The following is a 20,424-nucleotide window of genomic DNA, read 5'->3' as shown; positions in this document are numbered from 1 at the left end:
AACAATTCCAAAACCACAAATCATATTCAAACCATATTTGGTACGAGTTTAACAAAATAAGATCACTGCAATATCCCAATAGACTAACGCTGAAATATTTGACAAATCTTAACCCCAGCATAGGTACACTATATATCAACTCAATACATTACGCAATGACTTTAAGAATGATTACCTGCATTCAAAGATAACCAACCTACAGCACTAGACTAAACTTCACTTGCATCATTCTTGTGGCACTGAGAGATAAACATGGTCATTATTTAACTAAAACAGAGAAAGCAACACCTCGCGGAACAACGCCTCTCCCCTAATTGACCTAGATAGTTTGTGTGTATGCATTGATATGTAGGCTACATGTGCCTTTTTAAAAACTATATGCAGTTTTGTCCTTGAGCTGTTCTTGTCTATTCATGTTCTGTATTATGTCATTCTGTATTATGTTTCATGTTTTGCGTGGACCCCAGGAAGAGTAGCTGCTGCTTTTGCAACAGCTAATGGGGATCCTAATAAAATACCAAATACCAAACTGAGCCAATCAAATCAAATTGTATTTGTCAAATGTGCCGAATACAACAGGTGTACAGTGAAATGTTTACTTACAAGCCCTTAACCAACAATGCAGTTTTAAGAAAATACCTACTGAAAGTAATAGATAACAAATAATTAAAGAGCAGCAGTAAATAACAATAGCGGGGCTATATACGGGCGGAACCGGTACAGAGTCAATATGCGGGGGCACCGGTGTTGAGGTAATTGAGGTTATATGCATATGTAGGTAGAGTTATTAAAGTGACTATGTATAGATAATAACAGAGAGTAGCAGCAGTGTAGAAGTGTGTGTAGGGGGGGGGGGGGGGGGATGCAAATAGTATGGGTGGCCATTTATAGCTACATTTGTAAATTTATATTTATGAATATGACATTTTGCAAATCATAATGACATGGCAAATGCTGGTGGGCGTGTTACATGCTCATTACGGCAGCTCACTGAATAATCGCACTTGCGCAATAGCCATGTCACAAATAATCAACATGGCGACGTCCTTACATCGCCTTACCTCCGCTGGGAGATATCTTGTAAAACGGAATTTATTGAAGACTAATGTCTTAACCAGGGTAAGTATCGATATCCAGAAGGGTGACCATTTTAGCCTGTAAACCTTGGTAGAATTATCAATAACAGATACTTAGCTAGCTATAGTAGCTAATGCAGAGGGATATCCAGGCAGCATTGCCTGTGTTCTGCATGTCCTGAAGCTTGATGAAGTAGAAAAATTCCTTCTAGTGATAATTGACTCTGCGTGTGAAATGATCATACAACTTACTTCAAACCAGTAGCATTATCTAGATATTTTTTTTATAGTCTACACTAGAATAAACTGTAATGCCCAGCCAAGTAAAACTTGCAAATGCTATTAACGTTCTCCTGTAGCTAGCTAGTACCGTTAGTCGCTAATAGTACTCACTTCCACCCTTCTCATTGCAGTCCATTGTTGGTTCACACAGACTATTGGCTACGCAGGCCGCCAACCAAGTGATGTTAAATGTCCCTGAAACCAAGGTTACCACCTTAGAAAATGGACTACGTGTTGCATCTGAGGATTCCGGTCTTTCGACTTGCACAGTGAGTAACAGAGACCCTCCCACTGTTAAGTACAATCTGTCTACTATATGTGTGCTGAAGTCGGATGTCATCAATTGGTGCCTTGCAGGTTGGTCTCTGGATAGATGCAGGGAGTCGTTATGAGAATGAGAGGAACAATGGCACTGCTCATTTCTTGGAACACATGGCTTTCAAGGTTAGATGACAAGTGCTACAACCACTGCAAATCGCAACCAATGTCCATGACCATATTTGTTGCCGTTTGACATGTCTGTTCATCTGTGATGTGCGTCTGGCAGGGTACAAGGAAGCGCTCCCAGCTTGACCTGGAGCTGGAGATTGAAAATATGGGGGCCCATCTGAATGCTTACACCTCGAGGGAGCAGACTGTGTATTACGCCAAAGCATTCACAAAGGACCTTCCCAGAGGTATGACCACTGACTGTAGAGATTTGCTCCACTGTCTTGTCACTGAACTGTGTGTGGCCACAGATGGATTGTGGACATTTTGCTATAAGAAATTAAGAATCTTCGGTGTGGCGGAGACCATTTTATAATGCTCCCCCTCCCTTGTTCTCCAGCGGTAGAGATCCTGGCAGACATCATCCAGAACAGCACATTGGGGGGAGCAGAGATCGAGCGAGAGCGAGGGGTCATCCTCCGAGAGATGCAGGAAGTAGAGACCAACCTGCAGGAAGTGGTGTTTGATTACCTCCACGCCACAGCTTATCAAGCCACAGCGCTGGGCAGAACCATCCTGGGCCCTACGGAGAACATCAAGTAGGACTCTCGACTGCCTCAGCTGAGGCCTGGGTTCATTACGGCACAGAATGGGAAATGTTTTGCAACTGAAAACAAAAAAAATCTGCATTCCTTATTGGACCAGGAAGCCTAGTCCCACTCGGATACAGTCTGTTTTCTTCCGTTTTGTGCCTAATGAACATAAACCTGCTCACGAGAACAATGTTAGAATGTTAAAGAAATGTACTGTGCAGAACAGGGCATCCGGTTAACTGTATACCTTTATATCTGCGATGTTGTGAATTGCTCACTACTGACTAATACACCCCTAGACTTGGTTATTCCTGTCAACTACTTAACTGTCATCTCAGACCAGTTTTCTTCATAGAAACCACAGGAGATATGCAGTGACATTTCTGCTGTCTGTGTTTATAGAACAATAAACAGAGGAGACCTTGTTGAATACATCACGACTCACTACAAAGGACCGAGAATAGTGTTGGCTGCTGCTGGGGGTAGGTTTTCTCCTCTTAAAGAGCACCATCCCAACATTTGTGAAAATGGCATGCTTATGTTTTGTAGTAATAAAGATGTTTCCAATGACATCAACCAATTAGTAGGCAATGCCTACACAATTGGTCAAAATCACACAATGTACACTGTCATTGACAAATAGCACAAAACATCTTCCAATGATTCTAATGTTGTCTTTTGAACAGGGGTTTCACACAATGAATTGATAGATTTGGCCAAGTACCACTTTGGGAATCTTCCTGCCAGATACAAGGGAGAGGCTCCAACTTTCCCACAATGTGACTTTACTGGAAGTGAGGTGAGATTGAATGCCCTTAATGTTTATCTCCAACAGGCAAACTTGCTCCCCATGGGCAATTCCATGGTAAGAGTGACACTCAGATTTCACTTTAAAATGTATTTCAAACAACTATGCGCAAATAAATGTGCAGATGCAAAGTTTGGTAACAAAATGACAGAAATGGCAAACCGTCATTCTCTAACTTGAACAGTGCTTTTGTTAAATGTTCAAAGTAGTCCTTGTGCATAAAGTTGTATGGTTTGTTTAACTTTTCAGTAGTTGGTTTTTGTTTGTGAAATGAGTCACTTACTGTGGAATTTCCCCTTGTATATTGGACAATTTGATTTCATTGTTGGATAGATCCGAGTTCGTGATGACAAGATGCCCCTGGCACACATTGCCATTGCTGTGGAAGCAGTGGGCTGGTCGCACCCCGATACCATTCCCCTTATGGTGGCAAACACACTCATCGGCAACTGGGACCGCTCCTTTGGTGGGGGTGTGGTAAGTTCTCATTCATGTTCCCAGGCACCGGGACTCCTTCCAGGTCGATTCCGCCTCTTACAATCTGTGTATTGACCTTTGCCAGAATCTCTCCAGCAAGCTGGCACAGATGGCATGCCAGGGCAACTTGTGCCACAGCTTCCAGTCTTTCAACACCTGTTACACCGACACAGGCCTGTGGGGACTCTACATGGTGTGTGAGCCTGGCACCATCAACGAGATGATGCACTTCGCCCAGCTGGAATGGTGAGCACAGCTGTCACCTGAGTGGGCAGTCAAACCAAGCTGACCTGGTTATGCTGGAACAGGGCTGAAAAGGACAATGTGAAGAAAATCTGACCCAGCATAGTTTGGGTCAGCACGGTAGTGTGAAAGGGGGTTGCCGCTCAGTTCATACTATGACTTCTGTCCAATAAATATGACTGACGTTTACTTTTGTTCACCTCAGGATGTCACTCTGCACTAGCGTTACTGAGAACGAAGTTGCAAGAGCCAAGAACCTCCTCAAGACAAACATGCTTTTGCATCTTGACGGTAAGGCCACGTGATTAGGGTTTGAGTTACCAATGGACTTTCAGGGGTACCCACAGTTATCTGCAGACACATTGACATTTCAATTTATATGGGAGGTATTTTGCCAACCCTGCCAATGATCGTAAAATCAAATGGACCTTTTTTCTAGGATCCACCCCCATCTGTGAGGACATCGGCAGACAGATGCTTTGTTACAGCCGTAGGATCCCTCTGCATGAACTGGAGGCCAGAATTGATGTGAGTGAATGAATGTTTCGACCCCAAATGTAAGCTGTGATTAACATAGCAAAGACACTTGTGGACTGTGTTGGGAAATTGCAGTGTCTTTATTTGAAATATTTATATGTCCCTCGAAGGCCATAGATGCAAAGACCATCAAGGACGTGTGTACAAAATACATCTATGACAAATCGCCTGCCATCGCAGCAGTCGGTACGTTGTGATTTCTATTGTTATTGACATTGAGAACAGATTCTGATTCATTCTGTTTACTTGCATTCCCCCCCCCCCCTTTCCAAATTAAGGCTATTAGGGGTCGTCAAACAAAGTTATGCAATTTCAGCTACAAATATACACACTTCATTCGTTGCCAAAACAATACATACAATATTGCACTCAGTCAAGACCTTACCTGTGCTGCTAGGGCAGAACTGATGGTTGACTACTTACAAAACTGGTGTGGTATAAAGAGCATTCAGTACATTTCCCTCTTTTTTTCAGGACCAATTGAGCAGCTCCCAGACTACAACCGAATTCGCAGTGGGATGTACTGGATGAGAACCTGAGAATTGGCGCTCTCTTTAGATACTTAGGAAAGTTAATAACAGCGAGCAGCCAACTGTACAATATATAAACATATCAACTTTTACAAACAGAGTTTAAGTTGTGGTTTCTTTGAATTTTATTATAAAATAAAGACCAACACAATAACGTTAAAAGAATAACATGGGGCTGTTTGTCTTGTCATTTTCTGCTTTTACTGCCAACTTGTTCCTGGGCGGCCTTCTTGGCTTTGACCATCTCCACCAGTTCCTGTAGAGGAGAGAACTAGCTTTAGGCAGGCATTCAATCTGATTAGTAGAGCCCTTTTAAAAGGTCACTTCCCATTGAGTCGACATGTGCGCTATGCAGCGGTTACCGTGAATCCGGGCTCCACAAACATTGCCTTTAAAAAGGTGCAGACTAAACGTGATCAGATTGTATCTCGGCTTTAGAATGCTACAGCGTCGACATGTCATCTAAATTGTACATACAAACAGGGATTGAAACCACACACAGAAGGATTAACAATAACAAGGTCCAGCTTACCTTATATCTCTTCATACAGTCCTTCTTGGTACGTCCGGGCACAGCTGCAGCAATCTTCTCCCACCTCTCTGGGGTGCTGACTGGGTAGGTCTTCAAGGCCTGCTCTAGAAGCTTCTGCTCCTCAGTGGTCCAGGATGCAGTGTTGGCTTCAGCACCTGAAGCAGTGAGAATTGAAGAGGACAGTGAATGGATCACACTAGGAAACATATCCAGAAAGAACCCGTAGTCACTACTACACCCCCCCCCCCCCCCCATATTGCTTAATCAGATCCTCAAGTGTAGAAAGTATGGAGACAGTTACAAAGTACTTTCAGTCATGGGTATAAATCCAGTGGGCTTTTGTGCAAGCAAAAATGACCTACTGAATGACCACTCACCGTCAAATCTCTCAGAGGGCACTGCGTTGTCCACTGTCTGGGGCACGGCTGCATGCTCTTTGTTAAACTTCTCAAAGGCCTTCTTGTTAATCTCATCTTTCTGCCCGGGTTCTGAAAAAGTGGCAAAGTTTCAAACGTGTTCTGCAGAGAATTACACTGACAAAGGCTCCTACATCTGGTGACATGACAGTTCTCACCAAGCTTTTGTAAGTTCTTGGCTTTGTTGATAACATCTTTGGCCGTCCTTTTGATGCCACTGGTGGAGTGCAAGTTCATGTAGTTGGCAATGACTTCCCATCTACAGGATAGAAACAACGAAAGATGAATCACTTGAAAAGTAAAAGCATGAAATCTACACCAGCAGTGGAATGTTCCACTTCATGGACAGAACACAGCCAAGTTCATTAGGCAAACATTGCAGATAGAAATGTCATGAATATTGAACTTGTACCATTGTTCAAATGAAAAAGTGTGTTTCCTATGAGCAGTATCAATAAAAACATGTCAATACAGAAATGTCATGAATAGAGTGGATTCCTTATTCTACATGTAAGAGGCAAGTTCGTTATATGTATTTTTAGGCCCGTTTGTTCTACATATTTCTACTTCAACATTGTGCCCTGTTGAAAGCAGCCCTGGGAGGGTACCTGGCATTGGTTCCAGCAGGGAACAAGTTGACTGCTTTGATGAGCAGCGGGAGCTCTTCCTCATTCCAGCCCTTTCCTCCGCCCCCGCCTCCTCCGCTGGCTTGTACGGTAGTGCGGACAGCTTGCCTGGCCTGCACCTCCGCATCCTTCTCCTTTTGCAGCTGGGCATTCACCTCCTGAACCTGTACACACAAAACAATGTCAGTGGTACAGATGGAAGCTGTGTACCATATTTATACCCAGTCATCATGTGGTGCTCTCTACCTGCTTCTCCACCGCTACCTTGCCCTCCTCCTTTGAACCCAATGCCAATCCTTCATTCAGGGATTGCAGACTGGAGAAAGAAAGTGATTCCCACTGTATTGAGTTCAACTCCAGATTTGTATAAAGTATTACCAATAAGGCGAATTTCAATTAATATCCTTTACCTCACAAGCTCCAAACGGTCACAAAGTTTCTCCACATCTTCCATCATTTTCACACTATCAGATTCATTGTCACCAAAGTAATTCCAGTTCTTCGGGGGAAAACAAAACAAGAGGACAGGAAAATACTAAGATGAGTTGGGGTACCTTTAACAGCATTACAATCTTGCACACTAACCAGCAACTGTTCATTAATTCCCTGGAGAGAGGCCACCCCATTCAAGCAGCACCTTGCAAGTTGTCCTCAGTTTCTGCCTCTCTTTCTTGATGGCCTTCTTTTGGATCTCCTTCTCCTTCTTGGCCTGCTGGGCAACCAGTTTGGCCTCCTCTTCCTCCTTCTCTTTGGCCAGCCGTGCAGCATCCAGCTCTGCCTGCCGAGCCTGATACCAACACAGTCAGAAACGCATTGAAGTCTACGCAGAAACAATCTGGACACAAGGGAGAGGCAAAAATAAAACAAAATGTATGTTCTAATGTGTCGGACTGACCCGCTCCTTCTCTTCCTGCTCTTTCCTCTTGGCGTCTGCTTTGGCCTTCTTCTCATTCTCCTTTCTGGCCTTCTCATCATCTTTGAATTTCTTTATCCTGGGATCAAGGCTGTAGGCCGTGTCTTTCAACAGAAACGCACCCAAACAGTGTCATTCCATGAACCCATCTGCCAGGTATTTCAGTTGAGTTAGTCATTTTCTATTGTTCATGTAAGAACAGGTATGCATGTCTAGTGGGCCTTACCAACAAGCGTCCGTAGTCTATTCATCTCTTCCTTCTTCCTGGTGGCTCTGGCTGCACGATTCTGCTTTTCAATCCATCTCCTCTCATCACGACTGAATTCAACAGATGAAAGCATACAAATCAGACACTACTGAGAATGGAAGACACAGGCAGCCTAGCGGTTAGAGCTCTGGGCCAGTAACCGAAAGGTCCCTGGTTCGAATCCCTGATCTGACTATTTGAAGAAAAAAAAAAAAGGTCGATGTGCACTTGAGCAAGGCACTTAACCCTAATTTGCTCCAGGGGGGCACCGTACTATGGCTAACCCTGTAAAGCAACACATTCTACTGTACCTGGTGACAATAACACATCTACAATACATACATATATGACAGTGCATTCCACGTGGATTGTTTGGATATTACCCACCATGTTCTGATATTACTTACCATTCTGCCTTGTCCTTTTCCTCTTCATCCAAATAAGAAAACTCTCTCCATGAGTCAAAGTTGTACCTTGATTGAGATTATGAATGGGAAACAAATTCACAATTCAAATAAATGAACAAGAAATATCAAATCATTGTGAGAAGTTGCAATACACCGCATGTCTGAAATAAGTTCCATATTCAGAATTCTTTGGCTGAAAGAGCAGTAATTCCCTTGTAGTTCAAGGTTCAAACTCAAAGGCATTTTCCGCACAATGGCCAATGCTGATGGCCAGTGATGGTCTTACTTACCAAACAGAATAAAAATTATCCACATCCTCAAAAGAGGAATCCATAGTGCCAAGTCTGGGAACATGTTTTTTAGAAGACCACCGGGCATTTCTCTCAAAAACGGGAGCATACGCCTCAAAGAAGTTATCTTTGCCTTCGCCCTTTGAAGGCACAGCGTTGTCAAAGGTAGGATCTACACTGTCAAATGCTCTTCGCTTCACAGGATCTGACAGCATCTCTATAGCTGGTATGAGATAAAAACACAAAATATTATTGTTAATAGGAGCTGAAACAGAATGTTTAGCCTCAAATGATAAGAGATAACATCTACTTTATTAGTCCACCAGATAGATATCAGTCTTTTGCTTTTATCCAACACCATCCCTCCCGATATACACACACACACAAACACACATTCGGCTGGAGCAGAGGGCAGCTGCAGTGCCCAATGAGCAGTTTAGGGGGTTGAGTTTGTTGCTCAAGGGAACATTGGCAGTAGGTGACACCTAAGATATTGATGCCAGCAACCTTCTGTTAAACAATACTATATTTCATACTATAATCATTGTATTTGTATACAGAGGGAGTACTGTGAGGTATAACACCTATATAAGACAGTTATCCAAAGGGACATACTTTTTTTAGGATGTGCATGTGATCCCTGCAAGATTTGAATAAACCATGACTTTGACATTGCTGACCATGTTTTTCAATGTCCTTACCTTTAGTTATACAGGTGAAGTAGTCACCGTCTCCTTCTACAATCAGCTCTCCCGCAGCTTTCCTTTTGTCAGGGTGATGCTTCAGCACCATTGCCTTGTCTGTTGAAAAACATTACACTTAATATACTGCGGTAAAACAAGCTGCTATTCTAACAAACTCTGGAAGTAATGTCAGAGAAACCTTACGGTCAACAAATATAATGTGGTTCAGAAGACAACAGCACACATGGAAATACTCACGGGCAGCTTTGATTTGTTTCTGTGTCGCCTTGTACCTCATATGAGCCAGTCCAAGGACAGCATAGTGATCTTGATTCTGAAAAGAGAAACGCCAAAGGGGGAAGACATCCTTTACTACGTACTCCCAAAAGTAGAATTCAATACACAGTGTTCCTAATGGTTCTGAAGGGAAGTCCCACTGATATAACGTCTAACTCAGTGGCAGTCGGTGCTGTTTAACATGAGGGAGGACCATTTTAATTATGAGCATGGCCTTATTTCTATTACAGCATATTGGATGAGTGCCATTCATATTTCATTCACCCAGCTCAATGTAACGTCAATAGGTGTAGGCTACTACACGATACAACAATTTTTCCCATACCCATCATGAGGTTGCTACAACAGGTCAAGAGAAGAATTAACGAAGAGTGACCCATTTAATACAGCCTTGCACACTTCTTGCATACATCTAGCTGATCTAGGGTGTAATTATTAGTCCAACAGTTGCAAACGAGTGTTTCGATTGGACAAATTCAGGTATGTTTATCCCCGTTTCAGTTTAAGAAATTATTTTCAATCGGCAAAATGAATACACCTGACTACCTTCCAGTCTTTGGGGTCCAGTGTTCTCAGCAGGGGGAAATCCTCCAGCTGCAGCTCTTCATCCTCAGATTCCTCAGACAGCTCCTCCTCTTCCTCAAGCTCCTGGAAGGAGGCCGATACATTCCTGTTCCTCCTCTTCAGAAAGGCCTCGAACCACCGACCAACAGGTTCCACCTCGATCTGCACTGAGGCTGAGGGAGAGGAGGGCAACCATTATCCCCTCCATCCGGCTGCATTCTCTCTCTGAGAATAACATTCTGCAACCTACCAAACTTCAAACTTGTTATCAAAACGTACATTTTGTATGAGTAAGTGTGAGCTAGGACTGTCAAATATCCTTTAATAAGTTGAGTGTTGTTCTCATTTTTTGTTGTTGTAAGTATCACTAAATGTCCACAAATGAACAAACAATTGCCATGGTAAGTGTTATAGCTAGCTATGTGGGGCTACAGTATATGAACAAATCTGTGCAGCATTCAAAACTAAGATTCAGCAACAGCAAACACATGCACAACATAAATTATGTCCCTCATTTAGCTAGTTAGCGTAACGATTTTCATAGACATTAACGTTAGCTAGATACAATGATTATATTAACAATATGAATTAAATAACACTTCATACTAGTATGCGATAACTAGCTAACGTTAGCTGTTCTCTGACATACCGGTAGTTAACTAGCATAGTTGATTGCTTGCTAGCTAGCTACATGATAGCGAATTGTGTCAGTATCAGCAGTAATTTCACTCTCATTCAATGCTTACCAGCAATGGCATTACAGTAGACTACTGTAACATCCTCTTCTAATGCTTCTATTAGCATATTGGAAAGGTGTGCTATAACATTCAGCTGTGAAATGTATTCAGTTAAATGTTTTCTAAAGTGCTAGTATGTCGCCCGGTTTTTCAGCACACCACATGGGCCTGCTTTTACAAGTGCCTTACTGGGTAGACCTGGCTTACACTCTTATAATTCCGAAATCCCACATAGGATACCTTATATTTAGTTCCTAAATAATACTTTTAAATTTCAGAGACGATCTTCTCACAAACGACTGTTATACTAGTATTAAGTATGTCGCTTAAATATGTTAAGAATATTCATACATTTGAACAGATATTGGTTGTGTAAAATACATTGGTTGTATAAAATATTTATAAAAAACTTGGAACATTATGACAATGGTCGTCAAATAAAGGTCCGACCCCCATTTCCGGTTAATTGTGCACAGCGGAAGTAACAAACCTGCTGTGTAATCCTTGTTGTGCTGAAGCACAAAATCTTCTAGTAAAACTTTATACACAGAATAACATTAGCAATGCCAGATTATTTGGGAGGCGATCAAAGGAAAATCAAAGATGCCAAAGAAGAGGAGGATAAACCTATCAGATGTATGTGATTATATTTTTGAGAACCACTGTTTATTAGCTAGCTTGGTCAGTACGACAGTTAGCTAGGATGGCTAATTTAAGTCATTTAATGTGAATACGTTAACAAAGCTAGCTAGTTAATAACAATATGACCTAGATAGGTACTTAACAAAAATCAAACAAGCCACGGTGATCTTTACCAGTATGGCTTAATATCATTAGTTATCTAGCCAGGGCTAATGTTAGCTAGCCTTGACTAATGAACAATTTGCCAGTTTTGTTTTAGACACCTAAGTCACAGTGGGTTCTTTAAATTGTTATCAATTATGCCTGGATGTAAAGACAAGCTATTATAATAATAATATTTGCATATTTAATAGCTACGAATTGGTTCTTCGTGAATGTTATGTAAATTCAAATTGAGATGTATTTTTGCCCTCCAGCTTTGGATGAAGGAGACATTGCCTTATTGAAAACTTATGTAAGTATGAGCTAGTTTATACCTGTACATTAATTGATTGCTATTTTACATCTTGTAGGCCTAACTATAATCATAATGACCCCTGTGATGTTGTCTAATGGTGTAGGGCAGGCCAATTCATTTTCCAGTAATTACCTATTGATTAAAGGTTGATTATCACTGATTTTGAAATGTCATTATCTGCTAGAACAACTACATAACATGCAATTCTTTGTGACTGACATCTTTGTATTGCTGGTTGTGAACAGGGCCAGAGCACTTACTCCAGACAGATTAAGCAAGTGGAAGATGACATCCAAAACCTGCTCAAGAAGATCAATGAACTAACCGGTAGGCAGCAATGTGATTATACGTAACATCCATGTGCATTATCACTCATTAAACTAGCCTACCTGGTTAAATAAAGGTGAAAATAAAAAAATCTACCCTCCCACGATGCTTGAACATATTTAGAATGTGGCTTTCTTTTCCTTAGTGATAGCAGAACATCTGTTATTTGTTGCTGTCATGTCTGACAGGTAGCGTATGTGCACTAACCTCAGCTATCTAACAATGCAGGCATTAAGGAATCGGACACTGGCCTGGCTCCCCCTGCACTTTGGGATCTGGCTGCAGACAAACAGACTCTGCAGAGCGAGCAGCCACTGCAGGTGGCAAGGTATGGCACACTTCTCAATTTACTGTATCTCACCAACATAATTTAATAGACTTAACCGTCTTAAAAAACAATGGATATTTTTTTATTAGGTTTTGTTTTCTAGTTTGAGCTAAACACCCACATGCTTGTTGTATTTTGTTGTGGCAGATGCACAAAGATCATCAATGCTGACTCTGAAGATCCAAAGTACATCATCAATGTGAAGCAGTTTGCCAAGTTTGTGGTGGACCTGAGTGACCAGGTGGCCCCCACTGACATAGAGGAGGGTATGAGAGTCGGGTAAGGATGAAGGGTGATATCTTACTCCAATAGGAATCACGTGTGCCGATGTCCAATATTGCATAGGTACAGTATTATTGTTAGATACTTAAGTATCTTGTGTTTTATATTTTAGTGTGGACAGAAACAAGTACCAGATCCACATTCCTCTGCCTCCCAAGATTGACCCCACAGTCACTATGATGCAGGTAAGACGTGACACAACCGCTTGATCTCAATTCAAGATCTGTTTCCTCACCTTCATCTGCAACGATTGGAAAAGTACTTGATGGGTAAAAACAATATGGTGGAAGCTCATCGATTAGGTTGGCTTTCACCCGGTCAGCGCTTTCAGATCAGTGCAATGAAGGCCAACATCTGTTTTGAGAAAGGGGTTTTATTCATTAGGGCACACAGTAGCAAAACTTTTTGCAACAGAAAAAATAAATGTTTCTTCTTGTTCAAGTTCTGGGGTGTAATCATTAGCCCAAAACATTTTTGCTACTGAAACTGTTTACTGCAAACTGGAAATTCTTTGAAACAGAGTTTCTATTGGACAAATTCAGGTAGGTCCCTCCCCCTTTGGTTCAGTTTGGTTCCTAGTGAATACACCTCAAGTAGTGCCTCCCTGCTTGGTGCTTAATGTTTACAACCATGGCCTGAAATAAGGATGCTTGTCAAAGTATTGTAGCTACCTGAACTAACAGCAATGTCTCTCCCTGTCTCTGTTCCTGTCTACTAGGTGGAGGAGAAGCCTGATGTGACCTACAGTGACGTGGGTGGATGTAAAGAGCAGATTGAGAAGCTCAGGGAGGTTGTGGAGACCCCACTGCTCCATGTAAGTGTCTCAATTTGTCATTTATAATCACTCTACCGAATATCACAAAATATGTATAAACTATACATTCGTGACATTTAAATGAGAAGGTATCAATAAGGCAATAAAGACATGGGTGAGTGCCCTCAGATTTCCTGCATTTGTGGCAGGGTTATTAGACATCTTGTACACTTAAAACATATTAGATCCTTTGTACCTCTGCTTATGTCTCCTCTCGTTGTCTGTTCTGCTTTCAGCCCGAGAGGTTTGTCAACCTGGGTATTGAGCCCCCGAAGGGGGTTCTGCTGTTCGGCCCACCTGGTACAGGTAAAACCCTGTGTGCCAGAGCCGTGGCCAACCGCACCGATGCCTGCTTCATCAGGGTCATCGGCTCAGAGCTGGTCCAGAAATACGTGGGAGAGGTGAGTCACATTGGTGGAGGGTGAAGTTGACCCTAGACACTGATCTTGGGTCAGTTTAGAATTTCCCCCAATAATGGTTAGGGTCAGAGGATGGGAAGCTGATCCTAGATCTGTATATAGGGTAAACTTCAACCCAGAGCTAGTCACAATCAAGTTGTATTTGAATAGATTTGAGAACTCAGGATGATGGAGAATTAACTCAGGAATGTGGTCCTGAATTGGTGTAAGCTTACCTTGTTCTCTGTACTCGTTTCTCTTCCTCAGGGTGCCAGAATGGTGCGGGAGCTTTTCGAGATGGCCAGAACCAAGAAGGCATGTCTCATCTTCTTCGATGAAATTGACGCTATTGGAGGTCAGCACTTAAAAAATAATAACTTGTGTACTGATTTAAATGCAAGACAACTCTATAAAATAACACATATATGCATTTCACAAGAAGTGGTAGTAAGTAGCCTTGTCCGAGCCAGAACAACCCATAGGGCAGGAGGCAGCTTGACGTGCACAGGGTGCTCTCATCTTGTCACCAGAAATAGTAGCCCTGTCTGGTTGTGCCTCGAATTCCATGTGGGTTGTGTCTTGTCTTGTAGGGGCCCGTTTTGATGACGGTGCCGGTGGGGACAATGAGGTCCAGAGGACCATGCTGGAGCTCATCAACCAGCTGGACGGCTTCGACCCCAGGGGGAACATCAAGGTCCTGATGGCCACCAACCGGCCCGACACCCTGGACCCGGCCCTCATGAGGCCCGGGCGACTGGACAGGAAGATTGAGTTCAGCCTGCCAGACCTGGAGGTTAATACCATGTCTGATTAGAACGGGAGTAACTCTGACCTCTGACTCCAGTCCCTAATGGCACCCTATTCCCTTTGGATCCTGGTCTAAAGTAGTGCACTATATTAGGGAACAGGGTGCAATTTGGCTGGTCAAAAGTAGTGCCCTATATTAGGGAAGAGGGTTCCATTTGGCTGGTCAAAAGTAGTGCACTATATTAGGGAACAGGGTGCCATTTGGAACGTAGCCTGACTCCTCCCTGACTTGGTGAATATGCAGAGGAATAGCTTACATAGGTGGTAATAAAAAATGCATGAAGATGAATGAGTAGCGAATGAAGTTAGCTGCCAACAATTATTCCTACTGGATGAATAGTGAAGATATGAATGTAGAGTGGCCTGGTAGTGTGGTAAAGAATGAGGTGTTGTTTCAGGGTCGTACTCACATCTTCAAGATCCATGCCCGCTCCATGAGCGTGGAGAGAGACATCCGCTTCGAGCTGCTGGCTCGTCTCTGTCCCAACAGCACAGGTAAGATGACCCAACACCGTGTTGTTCCGGTGACGCGACACAAGGGGGCACCACTATTTTTAGTAACTGACATGTATAAAGGCTGTGTTGGAATTCTCTACCCTGCACTCTCTACTGCAGCCCAATGACTGGCTCCAACCATGTAGCCCACACACTGTTAAGACATATTTGGGATGCAAGGTAGTCAATCTGAAACAATCACACCGTTTGTTTTGTCCTATCAGGTGCCGAGATTCGCAGCGTGTGCACGGAGGCGGGTATGTTCGCCATCCGCGCCCGCCGGAAGATCGCCACTGAGAAGGACTTCCTGGAGGCGGTCAACAAGGTCATCAAGTCCTACGCCAAGTTCAGCGCCACCCCAAGATACATGACCTACAACTAAACAGCGCCGTCTGCATCTGGGGTTGTTTCCCAAGAGGCTCGGGAGGAGAGTCGATGCTCATTTTCTGTCATTAAACATTACCTACACAATTAAAGTTTATTCCAGTTTGGACATTTTCTAGTTTTCATTCAATCACACATTGACCTGTACTATAAAACTGCATTGTTTATTGATGTAAAAGTCAAGCTGTAAGATATGTACAGTACATTTAAACCATCCATTCAATTTAAACCATCCATATATTATCACAAAAATATTGATAACTTCAAATGTACAAATTCATAGCTTTGTACCAACACAACATACAGCACTAGATGAGTGACTTGAATTGGACCAAACGCAGTGTTCAGCTGCTGTAGTGACTGGTTATTCATATAGTACATTCAACTGCATATCACTGATTGAAAGACACTTGACAAAACAGATTATTTGAAAAGAATAGTATGAGTAACAGCTGTGAAGTGGCCTACCTGATTAGTTTGTAGATTTGCACACTAATTGTACAATGATGAACTGTAATGATGCATTTCTTAGATATTCAGCAGGAAAGGGGTAACAAGAGGCCAATCTTTGAGAAAAACATGTTACTTAGACCATCTATTCAACATGTCAGAGCTACAGTGGTGGGCCTATTCATTGTTGCTCTCCTGGATCTCAAATGTAACCACTAATGGGGATGCTCTGAAAAGACCCTCAGCACTCAACATGTGACCTAAAAACCTGAGTGTTGCTATTTCTCTTCTACTTTGAGACAATGCTGTGAAGAACACAAGTGCTTGAAACCATTTCAAAGACGCAGTAAATTGATAAATGACTTGCTCTTAGCACAAAACGCCAAGAGTCCTGCACGCTGCAGCCCGTAGGAATGTTAGCAATAAAACAAAACACATCTTTATTAAATATATTTCTCTGCTTAAAACAAAAAGTTGCACTTGGAGATGGGCGTTCAGACGGTCTCTGGTGCTGCTGGTTGGAGGTCTCCAGCCCGAACTCCCCCGGGTCACCTAAGCCTTGTTCACACTGCAGGCCTTAATGCTCAAATCAGTTTTTTAAATTCATTTTGGAATACTGACTGTCCAAACATCAAGTTACCAAATCAGATTAGTTTGTGTTCAGACAGCAGTCATTTGCTGACATGGCTATGCTAGTTGTCATAGTAACGACAGGTGTGTGTGCGGTGTAGGTGTTTGTGCTTCCTAGCACTCAGAAGTTATGTAGCAGGCTAAGGTGACGACTCCTGCCATGGATGTTTCCCAGTTGCTTTGAAAGTTCAAAATAATTTAAAACAATTAACAAGCTAGTTAGCTACCACGTTCTTGTCAGAGTAGCTAGCAACAAGAGATGCCAAATAACAGTCTAAAAACACCTTGAGGGCTACGAAGGTGGTTTGAAATGTGGCTAGAAATATCCTAATCCATTTCCTGTTCAGACTGCAGGAAAAAAGGAACAGATTTGATTTATATGTATATACACACTGCTCAAAAAAATAAACGGGAACACTACAATAACACATCCTAGATCTGAATGAATGAAATATTCTTATTAAATACTTTTTTCTTTACATAGTTGAATGTGCTGACAACAAAATCACACCAAAATTATCAATGGAAATCAAATTGATCAACCCATGGATGTCTGGATTTGGAGTCACACTCAAAATTAAAGTGGAAAACCACACTACAGGCTGATCCAACTTTGATGTAATGTCCTTAAAACAAGTCAAAATGAGGCTCAGTAGTGTGTGTGGCCTCCACGTGCCTGTATGACCTTCCTACAATGCCTGGGCATGCTCCTGATGAGGTGGCGGATGGTCTCCTGAGGGATCTCCTCCCAGACCTGGACTAAAGCATCCGCCAACTCCTGGACAGTCTGTGGTGCAACGTTGTTGGTGGATGGAGCGAGACATGATGTCCCAGATGTGCTCAATTGGATTCAGGTCTGGGGAACGGGCGGGCCAGTCCACAGCATCAATGCCTTCCTCTTGCAGGAACTGCTGAAACACTCCAGCCACATGAGGTCTAGCATTGTCTTGCATTAGGAGGAACCCACGGCCAACCGCACCAGCATATGGTCTCACAAGGGGTCTGAGGATCTCATCTCGGTACCTAATGGCAGTCAGGCGAGCACATGGAGGGCTGTGCGGCCCCCCAGAGAAATGCCACCCCACACCATGACTGACCCACCGCCAAACCGGTCATGCTGGAGGATGTTGCAGGCAGCAGAACGTTCTCCACGGCGTCTCCAGACTGTCACGTCTGTCACATGTGCTCAGTGTGAACTTGCTTTCATCTGTGAGCACAGGGCGCCAGTGGCGAATTTGCCGATCTTGGGGTTCTCTGGCAAATGCCAAACGTCCTGCACGGTGTTGGGCTGTAAGCACAACCCCCACCCGTGGATGTCGGGCCCTCATACCACCCTCATGGAGTCTGTTTCTGACCGTTTGAGCAGACACATGCACATTTGTCGCCTGCTGCATTTGGCAGTGCTCCTCCTGCTCCTCCTTGCACAAAGGCAGAGGTAGCGGTCCTGCTGCTGGGTTGTTGCCCTCCTACGGCCTCCTCCACATCTCCTGATGTACTGGCCTGTCTCCTGGAGACTACGCTGACAGACACAGCAAACCTTCTTGCCACAGCTTGCATTGATGTGCCATCCTGGATGAGCTGCACTACCTGAGCCACTTGTGTGGGTTGTAGACTCCGTCTCATGCTACCACTAGAGTGAAAGCACCGCCAGCATTCAAAAGTGACCAAAACATCAGCCAGGAAGCATAGGAACTGAGAAGTGGTCTGTGGTTACCACCTGCAGAACCACTCCTTTATTGGGGGGTGTCTTGCTAATTGCCTATAATTTCCAGCCGTTGTCTATTCAATTTGCACAACAGCATGTGAAATGTATTGTCAATCAGTGTTGCTTCTTAAGTGGGCAGTTTGATTTCACAGAAGTGTGATTGACTTGGAGTTACATTGTGTTGTTTAAGTGTTCCCTTTATTTTTTTGAGCAGTGTATATATAATAAAGGGTTTGAGTCACTTCAAACTGCCAATGTGAACGTGGCTTTAGAGCAGCCTTAGGTGCATGTGGCCCTGTGTCCCCTCCCCCTTGATGTCCCCCGTCAGACAATGTCATTGGATGGCAGGGATGGTGGGCGGGGCAGTCCGGCGCCGACTGTGCAATACAGCGTCATGGACGGTGGGGAAGACCATTTCTGGGGTCGCGACCCCGGTGAAAAACTGCAGGGTGCGGAGTTCAGCCAGCAGAGTTCCTGTTAGGAAACAACACACAGCTTGGTAGGTAGGCCTATATCTGACTGACTAGTGTTATTGTTGCTAAGGCTAGTGTCTTAAACAACCTCTAGTTCAGTTACCCTCAGGTTTTTTAATAGTAATCTAGACCAGTATGTTTTAACTCACTGCTGCAGCCGGCGATGAAGACACACACATCCACAGCTGCATACTCCTTGATCACCTGCAGAGAGGAAAACTTGTGAGAACACCATGAAATGAGGAAGTTGGAAACTTAAGAGGCAATCAGAAGTAACACCAGAGTCCTGTTCAGAAGGGCCCAACATTACGATAGAAATGTCATGAACAAAGCTGACATTGCGCCTAATTCTGCATGACAGAAAGGCATATCTGTTCTGTAATGTTACACTTCTGAACAGACCCCAGTGCTCTGCGAGTTGAGATAAGGTCCCTTACCAACTTGATTGCTTTGGCTCCCACAGAATCGATGAAGTTGACAGGGGTCCAGTCCAGAATGAGGGTGTGGACAGGACAGAGGGGCTCTAGGAACCGGGTCTCCTCAGAGTCTGACTCTGTGTGGGTCTCGGCCACCTGCCCGTTCCCCTGCACCTCCAAGTGGTTCTGGGAGCCGCCCCCTGCCACCACTTCGTGAGTGACGCCCAGCTCCACATCCTGGCCCAATCACAAGACGACCGAAATTGTATCAGCCAATCATATAGGAGAATGAAGGAAACCAATATCGTGTCTGCCAATCACACAAGACCAAAATTGTACCAGGCAATCACACCTCTTTTGGCTTCAAACCAACCACAACAAGGCTAACAGCAAAAGCCTCTTAGAAAATGACTATGTGAAGGCCTAATTCTGCCCGTCTGTCTGGTGTTCTGGTTACAGTGTCAATATGTGGCGTGTTTTAACAAGAAGCAGGGGAAGTAAACCAAAGTGATATTGTGAGTGACGGAGCAGAAATACCATATTGAATGGGCTCACCAGTTTGACGACAGCACTCATTTTTTGTGGTGACTTGTGGTTTTGGCTCTCCCTCTCTGCGCTCTCCTTCTTCAGTTTTCTTTTTCGGGCTTTCCGTATAGCCTGGAGATGTACGGGGTCCACTCCTGTCTGTACACATGTTTAAATATGACGAGACAGGATGGGTCAGGCTGTTTTTTCCCCAATGCAAGGATCCCTCACTGAACTGTAGTGTAGCTACAGTCTACAGGAGAGATGGACTAGTTTGCTAGGCCTAAAGTGCTTGACCCGTAACATAGTCGGACACAAATGAAAACGTATGCAACTCTGCATATTCCACACACAGAAACACACACAGAAACACACACGGCAGCTGAGATTACCTTCCATATTCCACACACAGAAACACACACGGCAGCTGAGATTACCTTCCATATTCCACACACAGAAACACACACGGCAGCTGAGATTACCTTCCATATTCCACACACAGAAACACACACGGCAGCTGAGATTACCTTCCATATTCCACACACAGAAACACACACGGCAGCTGAGATTACCTTCCATATTCCACACACAGAAACACACACGG

The 20,424-nt window shown here is 43.6% G+C and overlaps 4 protein-coding genes across 4 annotated transcripts in view; 2 read left to right on the top strand and 2 right to left on the bottom strand.

Annotated features, from left to right (window-relative positions):
* The first annotated feature begins 945 nt into the window (after positions 1–945).
* On the top strand, positions 946–6,405 carry LOC139392669 (peptidase, mitochondrial processing subunit beta). The gene is made up of 13 exons (XM_071140819.1): positions 946–1,119; positions 1,490–1,627; positions 1,716–1,802; positions 1,906–2,035; positions 2,188–2,386; positions 2,783–2,862; positions 3,067–3,179; positions 3,522–3,665; positions 3,751–3,911; positions 4,114–4,199; positions 4,348–4,436; positions 4,556–4,631; positions 4,920–6,405. Exons 1-13 carry the CDS (start codon positions 952–954, stop codon positions 4,982–4,984), a joined length of 1,536 nt encoding a protein of 511 aa, XP_070996920.1. The 5' UTR covers positions 946–951; the 3' UTR covers positions 4,985–6,405.
* LOC139392668 (DnaJ (Hsp40) homolog, subfamily C, member 2) lies at positions 4,500–10,912 on the bottom strand. The gene is made up of 16 exons (XM_071140818.1): positions 10,697–10,912; positions 9,933–10,123; positions 9,348–9,423; positions 9,108–9,206; positions 8,407–8,629; positions 8,117–8,182; positions 7,689–7,780; positions 7,445–7,566; positions 7,187–7,336; positions 6,960–7,048; positions 6,796–6,865; positions 6,532–6,713; positions 6,082–6,182; positions 5,885–5,995; positions 5,508–5,662; positions 4,500–5,231 (listed from the first exon to the last, which is right to left on the bottom strand). Exons 1-16 carry the CDS (start codon positions 10,752–10,754, stop codon positions 5,163–5,165), a joined length of 1,854 nt encoding a protein of 617 aa, XP_070996919.1. The 5' UTR covers positions 10,755–10,912; the 3' UTR covers positions 4,500–5,162.
* Positions 10,913–11,141: 229 nt separating this feature from the next.
* On the top strand, positions 11,142–15,728 carry LOC139392670 (proteasome 26S subunit, ATPase 2). Its single transcript, XM_071140821.1, has 12 exons — positions 11,142–11,323; positions 11,746–11,783; positions 12,032–12,113; positions 12,342–12,441; positions 12,589–12,720; positions 12,836–12,908; positions 13,442–13,537; positions 13,774–13,938; positions 14,203–14,290; positions 14,526–14,728; positions 15,141–15,237; positions 15,462–15,728. The coding sequence occupies exons 1-12, from the start codon at positions 11,251–11,253 to the stop codon at positions 15,617–15,619; spliced, it is 1,305 nt and encodes a 434-aa protein (XP_070996922.1). The 5' UTR covers positions 11,142–11,250; the 3' UTR covers positions 15,620–15,728.
* Positions 15,729–15,766: 38 nt separating this feature from the next.
* LOC139392671 (solute carrier family 26 member 5) overlaps positions 15,767–20,424 on the bottom strand; it is a 16,677-nt gene continuing 12,019 nt past the window's right edge. The window contains exons 15-18 of the mRNA XM_071140822.1: positions 19,851–19,983; positions 19,317–19,532; positions 19,029–19,083; positions 15,767–18,880 (exon numbers count right to left, since the gene is read on the bottom strand). Coding sequence (XP_070996923.1) covers positions 18,741–18,880; positions 19,029–19,083; positions 19,317–19,532; positions 19,851–19,983 — 544 coding nt within the window. The 3' untranslated portion in view covers positions 15,767–18,740. The remainder of the gene's footprint in view (positions 18,881–19,028; positions 19,084–19,316; positions 19,533–19,850; positions 19,984–20,424) is intronic.

This window comes from Oncorhynchus clarkii, chromosome 33, assembly GCF_045791955.1.
Source record: "Oncorhynchus clarkii lewisi isolate Uvic-CL-2024 chromosome 33, UVic_Ocla_1.0, whole genome shotgun sequence".
In the NCBI taxonomy this organism is placed as follows: domain Eukaryota; kingdom Metazoa; phylum Chordata; class Actinopteri; order Salmoniformes; family Salmonidae; genus Oncorhynchus; species Oncorhynchus clarkii.
The sequence above is the reverse complement of the archived record's forward strand: the minus strand, read 5'-3'. Positions and strand labels throughout refer to the sequence as shown.